Source organism: Myxine glutinosa, chromosome 4, assembly GCF_964187855.1.
Source record: "Myxine glutinosa chromosome 4, kmMyxGlut1.1, whole genome shotgun sequence".
NCBI lineage: Eukaryota > Metazoa > Chordata > Myxini > Myxiniformes > Myxinidae > Myxine > Myxine glutinosa.
The window spans coordinates 72,651,266-72,670,636 of NC_136264.1; the positions used below are offsets into that span (position 1 = coordinate 72,651,266).

At 42.6% G+C, this 19,371-nt stretch overlaps 1 protein-coding gene across 15 annotated transcripts in view; it reads left to right on the plus strand.

Annotated features, from left to right (window-relative positions):
• LOC137424762 (transcription factor 7-like 2) overlaps positions 1-19,168 on the plus strand; it is a 384,171-nt gene extending 365,003 nt beyond the window's left edge. For 5 of the 15 annotated variants that reach the window (XM_068112547.2, XM_068112539.2, XM_078775897.1 and 2 more), the window contains one exon: positions 16,961-19,168. In XM_068112547.2, the coding sequence (XP_067968648.1) occupies positions 16,961-17,037 (77 nt within the window). In that variant the 3' untranslated portion in view covers positions 17,038-19,168. Of the gene's footprint in view, positions 1-2,316; positions 3,059-11,457; positions 11,538-15,715; positions 15,806-16,938 lie in introns of those variants that run through there. The other 10 variants (XM_068112536.2, XM_068112542.2, XM_078775890.1 and 7 more) reach the window with 4 other exon arrangements.
• The last annotated feature ends 203 nt before the right edge of the window (positions 19,169-19,371 follow it).

The window sequence follows — 19,371 nt, forward strand, 5'->3', positions numbered from 1 at the left end:
TTCTTTCCTTCGCTAACCAGTTTCCTTCGCTACACATTTTCCTATGCTAAACGGTTTCCTACGCTACACGTTTTCCTTCACAGTTAACTGTTTTCATTCACTAACAATTTTCCTTCACGAGCAGTTTTCATTCACTAACCGTTTTCCTTCACAGTTAACAGTTTTCCTTCACTTTCCACTACACATTGCCCTCTGTGTTACATGTTCCCCTCCATGCTACACAATTCTCTCCCCTCTGCACTTCCCCACCCTGCTGCACATTCCCTTTTCACTGCACTTTCCCTCCCCACTGCATGTTTCACTCCCTGCTACACATTTCCCTCCATCCTGCACGTTTCCCTCCCCACTACCCATTTCCCTTCGCTTGCTGTTGCATGCAACCAGTCTCTCGCTCAGTGTCATCTCCTTTTTCATTTTTTTCTTTGAAGCTGGTATCCTTCCAGACCATTCTCTAAAACCAATCTTGTTCTTGGAAACAAAATGATGAATTTTACTTGGACTTTTAAAGGCTTATGTTACAAAGTTTTATCTTTTTATTTGGACTTTACCTCATTTAACTGGCAGAGTTACCATCTGTCGAACTACTTGACCTTACCACAAACTGTTCATGTTATGTACATAAGTTACTGTGGGGTTCTCTTCTGTCTGGCCATGTTGTTCTGCATCACGTTTTTTCTTTGCTCTTCATTTGGTTTCTTTGAACACACATTGCATGGAGTGCAACTCTTCATTGTAAGCTGGTATTCCTACACCCTACCTTGCACTCCTGGAAGCTGGAGGTGCATTCTCAATTCAGATAGGTTGGTCATCAACAAAGTTTGCTGTGTTCTCAATGCAGGTAAGTTTCATTCTTCTAGGGATTTCTTCCATTGCCAGAATATTCCAAAATCCAGTATGCCACATGTCTTCTTGTGTATCTGAGGTCACTTTTCCAGCTCTCACTTCACTTCATGAATCACTTCATGTGATTTAATGTCATTCCATTTCAACCATTTTGAGATTATTATTTTATTCACCTTCAGTGATTTTTCAATAAGCTGGCCACAGTTTTAGATATCCCAAAATGAACACGCACTCAATTCCGGGTCACTCGGCCAAATTAATCCAGGGATTTGGCATTAACCATGTAGACAGTCAAATATGAGAACAAATCTGTTAATAACATTAAAGAGAACATTACAAGGAGTTGGACAGTTTTTTTAGAATGTACAACATTTTATTTTATCAAGACGACTCGGAGTGAGGAGTGATGTTTAGGTAATGTCTGAATATTTCAAGCTCTCTCCAGGTATATACAAACGAGTAAAATAAAATAGTTTCCTGTTTGGAATGATTTTCATTTTTGTTTGACTGCCAGACAGGCAGACAGAGTAAAAACATTATCTCACTCCTCTCTGCGCATGCGTAATCGGGACAAATCCAGAGACATACTGCTAAACTGCATGTTCATTTTCCGATTTGTTTTCAAAATACAACGTTCATTTGAAATTAAGTTGTTCCTCGATCATAAACCGACGTTTGCAGACATATAGAAGTGAACCAATTATTGCTTAACCCCGCCTTTTGCTTCGCATGCGTGGGGCCCGAATCATTCCACGCCCGAATGCATGCGTGGGGCCCGAATGTGTCAGGCCCGAATCATTCCACGTTCAATCAGGACTGGCATGTTTCAGGGATTTCTGACCATTTTCTGGGGTTTTTATTTTTTTATGAAAACCATTTCTCATTAATTCCTTTATTATTAAAAAACAGTATCTAAAAAGTGATCTCATTTCTTTGTGGATGTTTAAAAAGACAATTTTCAGCATTGTGAGATTGTGCTCACAGATGTGCAACCTGCTTCTGGTGAGACGTTAGATTTTGCTATATTTGTTCAATTACACATGGCGAGCGAGATGCATACCTTGCAATATTATGTGCTTTGTGAAATTACCCTTAAATATTGTCGCACGAATACCCTCCGGTTAATACCAGGGCTCGCGGATGGCTCAAACGGCTTGAATGGAGGTGACGATCAAACACGGATTCGGCTATAAAAGCATGGGAAAAAGAATGAAGGAGAAGAGGCAGTGCTTACCTATAGTGAACCGACGGCAGCTCCGATCCTGCAAATTAAAGAACTCGAACACGGAAGGTAAAATTTACAAAAATAATGATTTATTCCGACCCCGAAACAATGGAACGCGATGGAAGATAAATAATGATCCTAAATCAGGATCCCGCACACCTCACTTCAGAAACGAACAAAGGACTGAATTAATTTTTAAAATGTCTCGTCGTGTATTGTTCTGTGGGTGCGGCCTTATCTGTCTGTAGTCTGCAGTGTGTCGTCCGGGTTCGAGCGCAGTCGTCTGACCACGGCTCCGGTCAGCGGGAAGCAGGCCTCGAAGCGCCCCTCGTTCGTGCGCCGTCAGGCTTCACCGAGCGCCTCGCTGCACCTGCAAGCCTCGCTCGTAGCACCAAGCACAAGAACCGCTCCAAGCTCCAAGCACCGAGCACCCGCTCCAAGCACCATGAAGATAACGAACCAATGACCACCAGCGCAGAAGCGAAAAGAACGAGCTTCAAGCACGAGTGAGTACGAATAACGCCAGGAACACACCGAGAGGGAAATGGCAGAGACCCAAGAGACAAGCCAAGACAAGAGACAAAATGTCGTCCAGCGAGTCCTTTTGTCACCTCGCGTATGACGTCAATCTCGCGCGTTCCCAATCAGAGCCTCGTACTTTAGTCTTCCGGAACGTTCTCGTGCCTTCCCTCCAAAGAACAACCTCCTTCTAAGTCGTGGTTTGGCGCCTTCCGCGCTGATTGGCTGAAGGTCCGCGCCTTCCGCTGCAACCAATCACATGTTCCTTGGGCGTGGTTATAGCCTACCACGAGGCTCGTGCTAGGCTAGCTGGAGGTGCAACTGGCTGCGGCCCATGCGGCGGTGCCCCGATCTGGCTTCCTGCCCATTTTCTTCCACGGTCATTGTTGTAAGGGAGGGGAACTAATTAATGTGTGCACTAAGGACCTATCTAAATGTTTAAATGAGTGCGTTGCCATAAGGGACAAAGGTTTGGCGACAGGGGAAACGACGAACGAAGGAACTTTATGCATAATCCCTGTACTAATTAGCAAGTTCCCCCCCCCGCCCCCCCCCCTCCCCCTCACGGCGGGGACACAAATACAGCTTATACCGACAAACCGGACTAAACATAAAACTTATTACAGGTAGATTCCCTATCATGACAGTCGGATACCTACCTATACAGATCTATCTGGCTCTATATATCACTCTGCCCAAATTCATAACACAGCCCCCCCCCCCCCCCCCCCCCCCAGAACCGTAGCTCCTGCAAGGTTCACTGCAGGCACTACCATTCCAGGCTTAACACCTACTGTCTCACACTTAATTAGCCTATGAAATAAATCAGGAGGGCTGTGGGAAGTGAGCCAGAACTTCCTACCTATACTTCTTAACATGCTAATCCCCTTACCAATCATGCAAATATGTACAATCATTTTGATTCGTCGTTCCTGCGGAGGGAAGAAACAAACAACACGCAAAACCTACCTTAACCACAAACCTTAACCTTAACCTTAACCAAAAATTCAAAAACTCTAATAAAACCTTTGTACAACCCCAGTCTACAGACCGCATCCCCGGTGGATGATGCCACAAGGCGAAACCTTACCTGTGGGGCCATCCCAATGCACCCCTAAATTTCCGCGGGCCCTGTCCAGGTGTTACAGGTGAGTGACATGGCTCGGTGGATTTCGCCCTCATTCATACAACACAAACCCTTAACCACTCATACTCATTCCAAAACTCATCACTACACAAAAATCATTACCAAGCACGTACTGATTACACCCTCCTGCAGGACCATGGCATTGGTGTCATGTATGTGTGCATTTCATTTCTCTCAACTAGGCAGCGGGGAGGTACCGCACAAGTAAGATGGTGGGGGCGCTTCAGGCTGTGGTGCCCGCAGCCCCAAAAACAAGTCAACTGACTTACAAGTTAATTCCCCCCCCCCCCCCCCCTTTACCTCTTGGCCCCGTGACAGCCCAACAGCCCTTTCCGCAGTTACCCCGCCGGTGAGGGTCTCCACACACCAGGCCCCGTGGCCTCCTGCTTCAGCACAGCTACACGGGTCGCCAGGAGTCTCCCTTACCCCACGGCGCCCAAACAGACCCTCCACCCTCGAGATCCAATTTCCAGATACCACTGGCTGCCAGGGGTAATTGCCGCAGAGGGGGGGGGGGCCCGCAGGCATCGCTCCTCAGAGCTTGATCTGTACCTGCGGAAACACATACCTTCCCCACCCAGAAGATCCCAAAAACACATTTCCTTCTCCGCTGCCATTCAATTCTCCAACACAATTCCGAGCAGATGTTACACAAAGTTGTGCCATGGTCTGCCTCATGTGAAAGCCCATTCACAGTTAACCACATATTTCCAAAACACAATGATCACTCATACATCATCACCCCCCCAACCCCCCCCCCCCCCCCTCGCGCCAGGGACACAAATACAGCTTATACCGACAAACCGGACTAAACATAGAACTTATTACAGGTAGATTCCCTATCACGACAGTCGGATACCTACCTATACAGATCTATCTGGCTCTATATATCACTCTACCCAAATTCATAAAAATATCATTGAGTTCAACAGTCTGATAGAATCTAAGAAAACACGAAAACAAGTGACAGGAAAGTATTGAGATCATGAACAGATATGGTAATCGCTGGTAACTTAAATTGCAGGAAGAAAAAGCCAAACGTATCAAGTTGACAATTTTCGTGAAACTGTAGTTTTGACGGAGGGAAAAATACATAAAACTAAAGTGCCAAGTCTTTTAAATCGGCAAGTATTTATAAAACAACAATTGTCATCAATTGAGCAAATCAAAATAACAATGTCGGTTTGCAGAACAGTATATGATGTGGAAAGCTTTCAAGTTGACCGAAGGTGTGGCTCAGGGTCAAAGGTCTCTTGTGTATCAACAGACAAATAGTAATAAGTTCAATACTTAATTTTTACAATCTTTTGGCAAATGGTAATCAGATTTGATTTGGCTTGTTAAGAGCTTCAACTCATTATTTACAAGTATACATTTGACTGATATGGGCCCTTTCTGAGACTGAGTTTGGTCAAAACTTCCAGCACCTTTCACTAAAAACCCCAGAAAATGGTCAGAAATCCCTAAAACATTCCAGTCCTGATCGAACGTGGAATGACTCGTGCCTGAAACAGTAATCCGAGAAGAAATATGAGGAACTGTTGCTCATCTTCAGCAATTCATAACGGCAGTATGAACACGACAGGAGAACTTTTATTTTATGGCTTTGTTTGTACCTGGAAAGGCCTAAAAAAACTCAGGCATTACCCAAACATCCCGTCATTGCGCTCCGAGGTGGGTTGATAAAATAACATTTTGTACATATTAAAGAACTGTCCAACTCCTTGTAATGTTCTATATAATTTCCATTGACGGCCTCCTTCCCTTCTGGGATCACTGGCATGGTCAAGAAGAAATTTCACATCATGTGATGTTTTACCAGCAGAGGCGCTTGGGAAATGTCATTGTATTGTCATGTAACAATTGTGTCATATAAGCAAAAATTATTCGGTGCTCTGTTGAAGTCGTGCTCTTATTTTCTGTAGCCAGGTATTTTTGGTAAAGAAAATAAATAAATATGGGGGCTTTGCCGTGAATGCATAATAATAGTTGATTTTTGTTTTATTTATTTATTTATTTCTCTCCCCAGAAATCAAAAGTTGATGTAAACTGCGTTTCAGTTGCAAAGCTACAGACACCCATATCCACCTTTATCTTTTCTGATCTTGCTATCTGCTTCTCCCCAACCACCTCTTACCCCTGCATATCCTTGGGTCCCTCACTCAGCAGCCTCTAGGCCGACTCCCTTTCTGGGGTAGGTGCAGAGCACCGTCTCACATGGCCCTTGAAACGCCTTCCTTTTGCACGGCTTTCTGTGTTTGACGTCTCTTTTGCTTTGCTTCCTTGTTTTCCGCAATTTTGCAGCCTCCTGATTTTTGGCCTCTCATAACTCATGTAAAGTTACTTGTGGTTTTGAGATAGATACTAATACCATAGGTTTTCGTGGGGTTTTTTTTAAGCACTGTGAGCTTTCTACGTATTTGGTATATATACTCTTGTGACAGATTGCTCTTTATGTTTGAGCCATTAAATGTGATTGTTTTTTCTATGTCCAATACAAATTGATTAGCTGTTGAATCCTAGCAACTGATGTTTCTCATTAATGAATGTCTTGATCAAAGTCTCAACTTTTGTCATGCTCAGTTGTGCATACTGAGGGTACCTAAAAAAAAGATTTCCAATTTCCAACCTGCTGAAGTATTTTGGCACAACAGGGTTTCTGTGACACTTTTGCAGTCCAATCTCCTTTTTGGTCCCCTTTTTGAAGCAATGTTTTATGGCCGGATGCCCTTCCTGCCACCAACCCTGTTAGTCGTCTTTTGCGACAGATAGGAAATTACCAGTGAACTGGTACTCAATTTGCCGACCTCGGAAGGATGACAGGCTGAGTCAACCCCCCTGGCGTTAATTGAGCGATCGACTGGGATTCGAACCCTGGATCCTAGGATCCCAAGCCGGCACCCTCACCGCTAAGCCAACACCAGGCTTACCTTCAGTGGCGGAGGTAATAAATTATTTTGTTGCAAAATAGTGGGTTAAAATTCTGCTCAACTACCCCCTCCACATTTCCCTTATTACGATGTGGTATTTAATAAAACATAAAAATGGGTAAAGTGAGGGTGAGGTGGGAGGTGTGTAGAGAAAATCCATGATCAGTTTTGATAACTTTCACAATAGAAAAGCACAGGAAGCAAATGGCCCTCGGTGAAATAGCTTGAAATATTTCATAAGAAACCTGTGCTGTCGTTTAAAGGTGAGCTTTTAAGAGGTAGAGGGAGAAGAATGAGAGCTGTGTTGGGATCTTGATATGTTGGGAAGGTTGGCGTCGATATTTATTTGCACTTTTGGTTAAACCATGTAATTTTGGTAAGTGCTGTTAACATTTCCATGAGTTTAGGATTACAAATCACACAAAGAGACACCGTATTCTACCACTGTTCAAACATTCAGGTATAAATATTGTGCGCTAGGGAGAAACTTGCACGTTTTAGTTTTGTGGTCTGGTCGAAAAAATACTGTCATGTGCCTCTCTCTGGGCAGCAGTTTGCATCACCCCATGGGCAAGCTCTTTCAACTGCAAGTTCAGATGCCTGATTGGGTCAAGTTGAAACCAATTTGTTTCACATTCCGAATGGTATAATTTAGAGTCTAATTGCACCACAGAAGCAAATTAGTAAAACCACCTTGATTATAAATAAATAATTGATTAAAGGCATATTATAAACTGAGAAAAGATAATCGTTAATTACTAGGCTATGGACCAGCAGGAAAGCTTAAGAGACAAGGGGGAATAAATATAATCAAATGGGGGTGCAAGTTATTTTATTTATATCCATGATCAAGGATCATGGAAGAGCAAGATAACAGAGGGTAAAAAGTCAATGAACTGACAGTGGGACATTGACATCACATTTGGACTCGACAAGCAAGTGAGTGAATGAACAGGAAAAGAGGAGGTGAGCGAACACATTAACCTGCAAGGTAGAGGGTTAAGATTGCGTTAATAAGGATATAAATATCATGAGGAGGTGTGAGAGATGACGTGAGATGATGGTGCACTCTTTCCTTGAAATTCTGGATAGAAGAGTGCGATGGAACCGTCTCAAGAAGTTGGTTAGAAAAGTCTCAAGAAGTTGGTTAGAAAAGTCTCAAGAAGTTGGTTAGAAAAGTCTCAAGAAGTTGGTTAGAAAAGTCTCAAGAAGTTGGTTAGAAAAGTCTCAAGAAGTTGGTTAGAAAAGTCTCAAGAAGTTGGTTTAAAAAGTCTCAGGAAGTTGGTTAGAAAAGTCTCAAGAAGTTGGTTAGAAAAGTCTCAAGAAGTTGGTTAGAAAAGTCTCAAGAAGTTGGTTAGAAAAGTCTCAAGAAGTTGGTTAGAAAAGTCTCAAGAAGTTGGTTAGAAAAGTCTCAAGAAGTTGGTTAGAAAAGTCTCAAGAAGTTGGTTAGAAAAGTCTCAAGAAGTTGGTTAGAAAAGTCTCAAGAAGTTGGTTAGAAAAGTCTCAAGAAGTTGGTTAGAAAAGTCTCAAGAAGTTGGTTAGAAAAGTCTCAGGAAGTTGGTTAGAAAAGTCTCAAGAAGTTGGTTAGAAAAGTCTCAAGAAGTTGGTTAGAAAAGTCTCAAGAAGTTGGTTAGAAAAGTCTCAAGAAGTTGGTTAGAAAAGTCTCAAGAAGTTGGTTAGAAATGTCTCAAGAAGTTGGTTAGACAAGTCTCAAGAAGTTGGTTTGACAAGTCTCAGGAAGTTGGTTAGAAAAGTCTCAAGAAGTTGTTTAGAAAAATCTCAAGAAGTTGGTTAGAAAAGTCTCAAGAAGTTGGTTAGAAATGTCTCAAGAAGTTGGTTAGAAATGTCTCAAGAAGTTGGTTAGAAAAGTCTCAAGAAGGTGGCCACAAATGTGAGAAAAGTGGAACAAGAGAGTGGGGATATGCATCAAATGAATCCAGGGGGGAGTTACTAGAAGAATGTGGGCATTTTATTGGAGCTAGGAAGGGTTGGAGATCAGAGGGAAAAGGAGCAAAATGCAGAGAGGACACCAAACTGTGATCTGTGAGCAACAAGCCTTATGCTTTTGGCCTCATCACAGTAAATTCTAATAATGATGAGAGCTTTTGATTCCACAGAATCCAAGAGATGTGATTATAGGGTGCCAGCCCATAGGGCATAGAGGATAGCAATATTCCATTGAGCTATGGATGAAGGCCTTGTAGGTTGTGAGTAGTTCTGATATGTCAAGAAATGACAGAGGATGCCCATTTCTGTGGTTGGGTTTAGAAACCAACTTTGCAATATGGCCAATCCAGGAGAGGTCATGGTTGATGATGAGGCCAAGAAGCTTAAGAGACTAAACCTCGTCCAGAGGCTTCCTAACCATTGAAATAAATGGGTGGAATAGTTTGACAATCCATCCATACCAATATATTGAGAGTGTTCTATTTGTTAGATCAACATCTAATCAGGTTATCACAGAGCATTGCCACTTTTGTCTTCATGTTGGTGGGATGATGTACTGCAGGATGCAATGTGTAGTCATCTGCAAAAGGAAAAGAGGGTTTTCCAGAGTAACAGAGGTCGTTTATATAAAGATGAAAGAACAATACTGGGCCTAAGATACTGCCTCAAGACACTCCAACTTCCACTTACAGAGGAGAGGGAGAGGCTTCTATTGATGGCAATGCATTAACTGCATGATTGTAGGAAGTGAGTAAGGCAGGAATTAAAGTGGCCTTCTGTGATGCCCTTCGATGTCCGGGGCCGCACGAGTGCTACACTGGATGGTCCAGTGTGTACCTTGCCCTTCGCCATCAGGCTCGGGTAAACTGCTGAGCCCCGTCTGTGATGGGGACTGGGGCTTGAGACAGTATCCCACGAACGAGGAATTCCCAGTAAGCGTGAGTCATCAGCTCGCATTGATTAAGTCCCTGCCCTTTGCCAGCCTATAGAGGATATCAATATTCCATTGAGCTATGGACGAAGGCCTTGTAGGTTGAGTTGTTCTGATTTGACAAGGAATGATGGAGGATTCCCAGTCTGTGGTTGGCTTTGAAAACCAGCTTTGCAATATGGCGGGATGGAATCCAAACTGATTCTCAGACATCAGATTGTTTGAGCCCAGGAAAGACTTGACATCGGAAGCAATGATGGATTTTTTTTTTCTTTTTTTTTCTATACTGAATCGAGGTTCGTGAAAGAGCTGACAACCGCGAGGGAAAGACAGCACAGGGGGACCACGAGGGAAAGACAGCACATGGGGACCGCGAGGGAAAGACAGCACATGGGGACCACGAGGGAAAGACAGCACATGGGGACCACGAGGGAAAGACAGCACATGGGGACCACGAGGGAAGACAGCACATGGGGACCGCGAGGGAAAGACAGCACATGGGGACCACGAGGGAAAGACAGCACATGGGGACCACGAAGGAAAGACAGCACATGGGGACCGTGAGGGAAAGACAGCACATGGGGACCACGAGGGAAAGACAGCACATGGGGACCACGAGGGAAAGACAGCACATGGGGACCACGAGGGAAAGACAGCACAGGGGGACCACGAGGGAAAGACAGCACATGGGGACCACGAGGGAAAGACAGCACATGGGGACCGCGAGGGAAAGACAGCACATGGGGACCACGAGGGAAAGACAGCACATGGGATTTCATGACTTTGCTTGTAATTAGAAGCAAGCTCACTTGCTTATAGTTGAGAAGATCTGTTTTTGCATCTTTCTCGTAACGTTGAGTTGAGTGATATCCGCTGACTTCCAGGCAAATGGAAAGCAGCCAAAGGGCCCGGTCAAATTTAAGATTGAAAAAGAGCCACAGAGCAGAATTTAGAATATGTGGACTGGTGCCATCTGGGCCCATAACCTGAGCGTGGGCAAGGCTTTATCTACCTTCACGGATATGGAAAACGCAGAGTTGAGAAGACTGTCGGTACGAGAGGATATGTTGTGGACAAAGCAGGATGGGTTGATTGCATGATATTTGGAGGTAAACACCAAGTTGAGTCATTCTCACTTGTGCTAAGACGAATTTGAAGTGAGGCCATTTTAGGTGAGCGAGGAGGTAAAAGGGGAGCATACTGCAGTGGGTTTAAGTGAGAGAGGTGGGGTTAGGCGAGAGAGCCCTGAGAGCATCGGCTGCACGTAAAATAGCATAGTTGAACCTGCGTAGAACTTCACCGTGCATTGCAGGGCCCGTGATTACCAGATGAAACGACTTCAAAAGCTAGAAATGACTCGACTCTTCTCTGACTCGATTGTATCGATGTTATGCACTATGGCATCCCAACAAAGTCTCTGTACAAATTATCAGCTATTCCTTATACCTAAGCAGAAGTATGTACACAAAAATATGCCTCTTGGACGAACAATGGAACTTTACACACAGAATTTACTTTTGAAATTGCACAGCTGATAACGAGGCAAACAACAATCACTTTATGTGGCTTTATTCATCTTCCCCCATTTTCCTCATCTTGCCACCAACAAAGGTTTCCTGTAGGCCTGTCTCTTCCTCAGTGTCAATGTGGGGAGAGAACACTGGCACCGATTCATACACACCATGTTTTCCATGCTAATAAGCTCAAGCTTTGCTTTTCCAACCTGCCACATGCGCAAATGTATTGTGACATTATCATCAAACCTTTTCCAAACTTGAGAGGTCACTTTAGAATAGTATACAACTACACCAGCTTGAATAATCTGTCATGTCGTGTCCAATTTTTATAGGCTATTCAATCTCATGAGAGCCTGTACTGTTATCCACTCTTTCCGCTATCTTTTCAATCCATCTAGGTGTATGGAACCAACTGTTCACTATGGAGGCCATCACCATGAATGGAAGATGCTGATCCCAATCTAGCTGGCTATATAAGGTAAATAAAGTGAATGTTTAAATAAAACTGGTCAATCAAATTATCTGACCAAATTATTCTATCCAATAAATGTCTCCCTCTCTGTTTGGCGAAGCATAACTCCTCACATCCCTGCTTTCCCAAATTTGTGTGTAACTGGCTAGCTTGATCATACCACCGCTAAGGGTCCATTGTTCTGTACATACATTCAATAATCGTACGGCGACCCCAGATTTTTGCATGCACATGCAAGGTTGCAACCTACCAAACAATCCCTTCCGCTGCCTGAGGATTTAAAGACTCCACGAGATAGACCCTGGGAGATGATATGCTACTTGGATACCTTCTCGGTTCTTACTTCTCACTTTACGCATTGATCAATACCTCTGAGTTTGGGAGAGCCGTGGACACTGTGTGCACTACTTTACTTCTCAGCTTCATCACATCATTCCCGGCTTCCAACAATCACAGCCTCTCCAACCTGACCCACAGGTGCTCTCTCCTCAGGTCCACCTGGCAGTCATTCCCCAGCAAGAAATCCAGGGTGGCACACCCCTGCCAACCAAACCTCCACTTCATATTGTCTGGCCACTCTGCCATAAAGCCCAGATCGGTGGAGTGTTGCAGTGATGGTTTTCCTCGAAGTTTCTCCCATCTCCACACAGGACCTCTGGAGCTCAGCCAGAGTGACCATCGGGTTCTTGGTCACCTCTCTTACCAAGGCCCTTCTCCCCCGATTGCTCAGTTTGGCCGAGCGGCCAGCTCTAGGAAGAGTCCTGGTTGTTCCAAACTTCTTCCATTTAAGAATTATGGAGGCCACTGGGCTCTTGGGAACCTTCAATGCAGCAGAGATTTTTTTGTAGGCTTCCCCAGATCTGTGCGTCGACACAATCCTGTCTCTGAGCTCTGCAGGCAGTTCCTTCGACCTCATGGCTTGGTTTTTGCTCTGATGTGCATTGTCAGCTGTGAGACCTTATGTAGACAGGTGTGTGCCTTTCCAAATCATGTCCAATCAATTGAATTTACCAAAGGTGGACTCCAATCAAGGTGTAGAAACATCTCAAAGATGATCAAGATAAATGGGAGGCACCTGAGCTAAATTTCAAGTGTCATAGCAAAGGGTCTGAATACTTATGTCAATGTGATATTTCAGTTTTTTCTTTCTAATACATTTGCACAATTTTCTAAAATCCTGTTTTCTCTTTGTCATTATGGGGTATTGAGTGTGGATTGATGAGGGAAAAAATGAATTTAAACAATTTCAGCATAAGGCTGCAACATAACAAAATGTGAAAAAAGTGAAGGGGTCTGAATACTTTCTGAATGCACTGTACACACACACACACACACACACACACACACACACACACACACACACACACACACACACACACACACACACACGCACACGCACACACACACACACACACACACACACACACGTTGTGTCACTCGATTCGTATATTTAGACACAAGTAAAACATCCAGAAGATTGTTGTTTACACTTATAGCAAAAATCAACTCGGGAGTTCAGCATGGCAACAATGGGCCAAATGGCCTTTTCCTTTCCTTGTTTTAGGTCATGCAGGATCGTACGGTCACTCCTTACCCTCGATGTAATCCCACGGAGACTGTGGACCCTTTGCAATATTGATATCCATTCTGCATGCAGAATATATTTAAATGTAATACATTTGATTCCTGATGGAACATCCCAACTAACACAATAATGTTGTGACATCATGTTAACATTATTGCAAATATTGTGAAAATATTATTTTGTAGTGTTTTTAAACATCATTAAAACGTTATTGAATAACATTTTATAACATTTTAAAAATGTTATTACATTACAAATTAACATCATAAACATTAGGCCATGGGCCAGGTAGGGTCCATCTGCACCCCCCCCCCCCCCCCCCCCCCCCACAACCCTCCGACCCCGTGTTTTTCTGGACCATTGGGGTCCCCTGAAGTGGAAATCAACTGGTAACAGTTAATAAACTGGGACTCACTGTCCATTTGGGACCCATATTTGATGGTACCCCCAAAACACCGATTTTGTCATCGATGTCGCGCCATATTCAACGCTCTTATTTATTTCAGTGTCTGTGATGGTTAATATTGCTCCATAGCACAAGTTTATATATCAAAAGAAAGCTGATCATCTACTTATCATAATAAAATATCTATATGACAGATTTAAAGGTAACTTGGTTGGCATGACTGGGGCTGAATAGCGGTACCACATTTTTTCCTAACGTAATGCGGACGTAATTTCCTAACGTAAACGACTAAAATATTTCAGCTTATATGTAAAATACGGGTTCAAAATACCTGATATGCATAAATAGATATTTTTCTGTCATTGTACATTATCTCAGCTTTCATTTGATACCATAAAGTATCCCATAGTCCCAAACCCGTTTTTATACATCATGTCGAAGATACTACCGGTTCGTGGAAAAAATGGTCGTCTGGTGCCGGTATTAAGGTTATTTTCTCAACCATCGAAGAAGCGCTATTTAAACGTACAAATTTCATTCATAATCACATTCCCCTGTTCACCATGCCTCCCAAGACATAAGGAAGTCCAAGCAGCTTAATTATAACAAAGGTTTTATTTTCATCTGCACAGTTTTAGGTTACCCATTTGAACCCACCGAACAGTATTGTCATATTCATAAATGTAGAAAACTTCCAAATTTTAATGTAAGTTTGAAAATTTCACTGGAAACTATTTTATTTGCCCTATAAAACACAAATTTATTCCCCTAGTTATGCAAAGAGCCCCAAATATCCTAACAATATTAATACTCAGTTTATATCCACCAGTTAAACACGTCATATCCTGGAAAGTAATAGTTGTAATAACTTTATTTAATATTCAACTAACACAAACAATCGAATTGGATTCTTGTCATCATCATGGTGATATAAACTTTCATTAATTTGGTGTCTTAATTGGTGTCTCACCTGTCTCTGAGATGAAACCGGTCCAGCCAGGAACTTGTTGCTGGGTTTCTGCCATAAGTTAAATACTTATCAAAAGAAAATAGAATGGGTATGCACTTAAACTTAACATGCTTAACATGCTTAACATGCTTAATTGATGCGTCCTTTTGCTACTTGCTACAAGAGACACTTAAATAACAAAAAAATGTGTATACAACCTCATGATCTCCATATATGCCTATGCAGAATACAAACATGGGATGATCTGTCACAGCGTGCAATTTTCATCAATATGCCTAAGAAAAGAACTGAAATGACCCACCGATCAACAATATATTAAAATAACATAAAACGTACCAGTGCTGGTCAAGTTTGCAACAGAAGCGGTTGGTATGACAATTGTATCGTCATGCGACATTTTTTCCACGAACTGTAGTATCTTTGACATCCTGTATCAAAACGGGTTTGGGTGCTATGGGATAGTTTATGATATCAAATGAAAGCTGAGATAATGCACAATGATAGAAAAATATCTATTTATGCATATCGGGCATTCTGAACTCGTATTTTACATATAAGCTGAAATATTTTAGTCGATTCCACATTATGCTAGGAAAAAATGGGGTACCGCTATTCAACCCCAGTTATTCCAACCAGGTTACCCTTAAATCTGTCATATAGATATTTTATTATGATAAGTAGATGATCAGCTTTCTTTTGATACATAAATGAGTTCTATGGAGCAGTGTTAACCATCACAGACACTGAAATAAATAAGAGCGTTGAATATGGCGCGACATCGATGACAAAATCGGTGTTTTGGGGCTACCATCAAATATGGGTCCCAAATGGACAGTGAGTCCCAGTTTATTAACTGTTACCAGTTGATTTCTACTTCAGGGGACACCAATGGTCCAGAAAAACACGGGGTCGGAGGGTTGTGGGGGGGGGGGGGGGGGGGGGCGGGCGGCCAGCTCTAGGAAGAGTCCTGGTTTTTCCAAATTTCTTCCATTTATGAATTATGGAGGCCACTGTGCTCTTGGGAACCTTCAATGCAGCAGAGATTTTTTTTGTAGGCTTCCCCAGATCTGTGCCTCGACACAATCCTGTCTCTGAGCTCTGCAGGCAGTTCCTTCGACCTCATGGCTTGGTTTTTGCTCCGATATGCATTGTCAGCTGTGAGACCTTATATAGACAGGTGTGTGCCTTTCCAAATCATGTCGAATCAATTGAATTTACCACAGGTGGACTCCAATCAAGGTGGAGAAACATCTCAAAGATAATCAAGAGAAATGGGAGGCACCTGAGCTAAATTTCAAGTGTCATAGCAAAGGGTATGAATACTTATGTCAATGTGATATTTCAGTTTGTTATTTTTAATAAATCTGCAAAACTTTCTAAAATCCTGTTTTCTCTTTGTCATTATGGGGTATTGAGCGTAGATTGATCAGGGATAAAATGAATTTAAACGATTTCAGCATAAGGCTGCAACATAACAAATGTGAAGAAAGTGAAGGGATCTTAATACTTTCTGAATGCACTGTATATGTGTGTACATGTATATATATTTCTGTTCTACAATGAAAATAACAATCACCAAGTTGAGAATTTTGCAGCTTTAATTACCTTTTATATTCAGACATTGCTCTCATGCACTTTTGCTCAAATTGCATATTAATCTGTTATGAGATGAGATGTTCCAGTTTCCTTACATGTTACCAATTAAAAGGCAATTCCCTTCCATGGACTTGCACATACAGACGTCTCGTGGTGAAGTCTTTAAGCAAAATGCTGTCCCAGCAAGTTGTGGGATGTATATATTTTTTCCAATAATACGCGCAGTGATAAAAATTGTTGAGAGGGAAGATTGATTCCAGATGTTCTTCGCTTATGCCTTTAGAAGTTTATTGAACAAATGAAGTTATTTCATTTCTTTGGTGTGTTGTTTAATGAGGAATGATTGACACATCATCAAATCTGGCATTCAATGTATTCTCATGTCCAAAAGTCACCTCTGGATAAATGTGTGAAAGACAGAAGTATTTGCATGATACTTTTGATGCATTGTGTGGAATAGTAATTCCTAGGTTGTACCGATACGCCACTCATAGTGAATTTTTATAGCATTGATTAGAGACCCATACTCTTGACAACATTGGGGGGTTCATGACGAGTCGAGAAACTTTTCAAGGCTCGAGCTAATCCTGGAAAGATCACCACTCCGTCACAGAGTGAGCGATAGATATTCCAAATATACATAAACAAATGGTTATACTTGATTTACAAACCATGCGGGAGGCTATGGTCAATGTTCAGTGATGTAGGTTGGGTTATGGTTTGAATGGACGATTGACGTTTCATCATGTAAGGTGAAAGTGGTGTATGATTATATCTAAAAACAGTCTCGGAAGGTAGTTATGGCATTGTTTTTCCACAGCCAGTTGGTTGCTCCACCCTCTGTTCACAGATGACTCTATCCTTGTTTCCAGGCGGAAAAAGAAATGTGCTCGCTACCCATTTGATGACGACTGCTGCACCGGCCATCACTCTTCCGACGAAAGCGTGAACACCTCTCCACCAACTTCGCCTGCCCTTCGCCAAACGACGGCGGCGGCCTCTCGGTCCCCGACGCTTGGCCATCGTGGTTCCAGTACTCCTGCTCCAAGTGCCTACATGCCAGGTTTCCATTCCAAGTCAGACACTGCTGGCCTTTCTTCAATTTCTCCAACGGCATTGGACCTTTTTAGTCGATCTTCGGGTACCAACTCAGAACAGTTGCAAACCCCAACAGGGCATGCAGCCATTGGTGCAAGCCCACTCAAGAGAAACCCATCAAGCAGCCCTCGATCAAATGGTGCTGTGGAAAATGTCATGGCTTCCAAGTCAGAATCTCCGAGGTGTAACCGCCCAGCTGATATTCCGTCGTCAACAAAGCCATCACCTGACCTTTTCCCACCCTCACCATTCTCTCTTGGGTTAACGCACATGTTGCCCAGTGCAGGGCCACACTCACCTCATGCAGCAACCATACCCACCTTCGCACACCCACCACCATTTTCAGCTCACAGTGTCCATATGGCTGCAACACCACCATTCTCACCATCGAGCCCACTAGCATTCTCTCCACCTCGACACGCACCACCAGCAGGAGCGTTCCCTTTTCATGCAGCGCACCCCGCACTACCTTTCCACCCGGCACTGCTGATGGCACAATCGCAACCGCTCTCACTTGTCACAAAGTCTGCCAAATAGTGGTTCTTGCTATACAAACTTTGCTTTTTTATTCTTGTTCTTCGAAACATATCAGACATTACTGTAGCTCGCAAATTGCTCCCAAGAAATCTACCTGGACGTCATCCTCCGAGCCTCGTAATGCCACCTCGCATTTCCTTACCACCATACTTCATAATCACATTTGAATTTTATGCACTTCTTTACAAACTTTAATTGTTGTTTTTTTTGTCCTAAAAACCCAGAAGTAATCAATTATCACAATGAAGGTTTGCATTTGTTTTCCCTTTTTTGCATGTTCTCTTCACCTCCACCTTGCCATTCTTCTCCAGACACCCACGACTCGCCACTCTGTATGCACAAACCTTTCTTGTTTTCCATAAATCTGTCTCACATTACTCAAACAAATCAAATAAATGCTTGGCTGCCCAACACTGTCTAAAATGGCCTCTCAAACGATCCCCATAATGTATCGCAGTCGCTCGCCGATTCTCCGGCCTCAAGATCAGGACACAGCAGAACACATTGAGGCCTTTTTTCTTCTTGGCCTGAAATTGTAAAAAATACTTGGTCAATATTTGACCCTGGCTAAAGCTCCGTGACAAAAGCACATTCTTGGTTTTCTTTAAATATCTTGACATTGTTTACTCGTTGGAGTCGGAGCTTTTTCGTATCATTTTTGTTGCTGGACTGGTTGATCCTCGGATCCTGTTGGTGGTTTCTGGGTGGAAGGGAGAACAGAACACGAAACATCCTCGTGGCTTTAAATGAAACTGTGCCGATGTTTTAACACGAGGAATTCGCAATGGTTTGCTGGAAATGCAACCACAAGTCTGCATCTACATTGTTGTGATATTTTTATCTACTTCTTTTTATTTTTTATTTTTTTAATTTTAGTTTTATTACTGCGTTAGCCTTGTATTTCTTGCTTAGCTCTCGAAGCCAGATCGCTGTAACTGACCGGCGGTAGCTTTATGCATATTTATTGCTTTGGCTGGCCGCCGCTACCTAGGTTTTTACCCCCTTTTTCCAGTTTATTATTGTAATTGTAAGATTTTTATATCGTCGTTTTAAAGAGAAATACGTTTTTACGTGACCGTGGCCAAAAAAAAAAATTAAAACAATAAAGTGATCCTTTTTTTGTAATACGCTTTGCTAAATGACCGATAGGAATAACTTTGCACCGTCAACGAATGCAAGTTTAAGTGTGCGAGATGTCCATTTTAACTATTTTGTACATTATTAGATGTAGATGAGACAGGACCAGGATTCTCTTGACATCGCAGATATGTAAGAGTTTTTTGTTTGTGTTGTTATGATTTTTGTGACGTGTTGCTATTTTCAGGTTCCGGAAGATAAAACTGCAATGTTGTCCTGGTTTTTATATCATGTTTAACCTCAGTACACTTGTAGCATGCATTTCTCCAAAAAAATAAAATGGCAAGGGAACCCCTTGTGTAAAGGAATTCCAATCGTTTTGATTGCGTAACGGTGAAGTGTATTTAACCAATGTGATGCAACCAGTTTGATTAAACCAAAATGAATACGAGAGGAATGGCATGGATAATATGATTGAACTCATGACTCTTCACTTGTTGCCGCAACATTTCCGAGAGGCAGCTATATTTACTTTTGTGCGAATGGCCGAGCAAGTCTTGTCCTGAAGTCA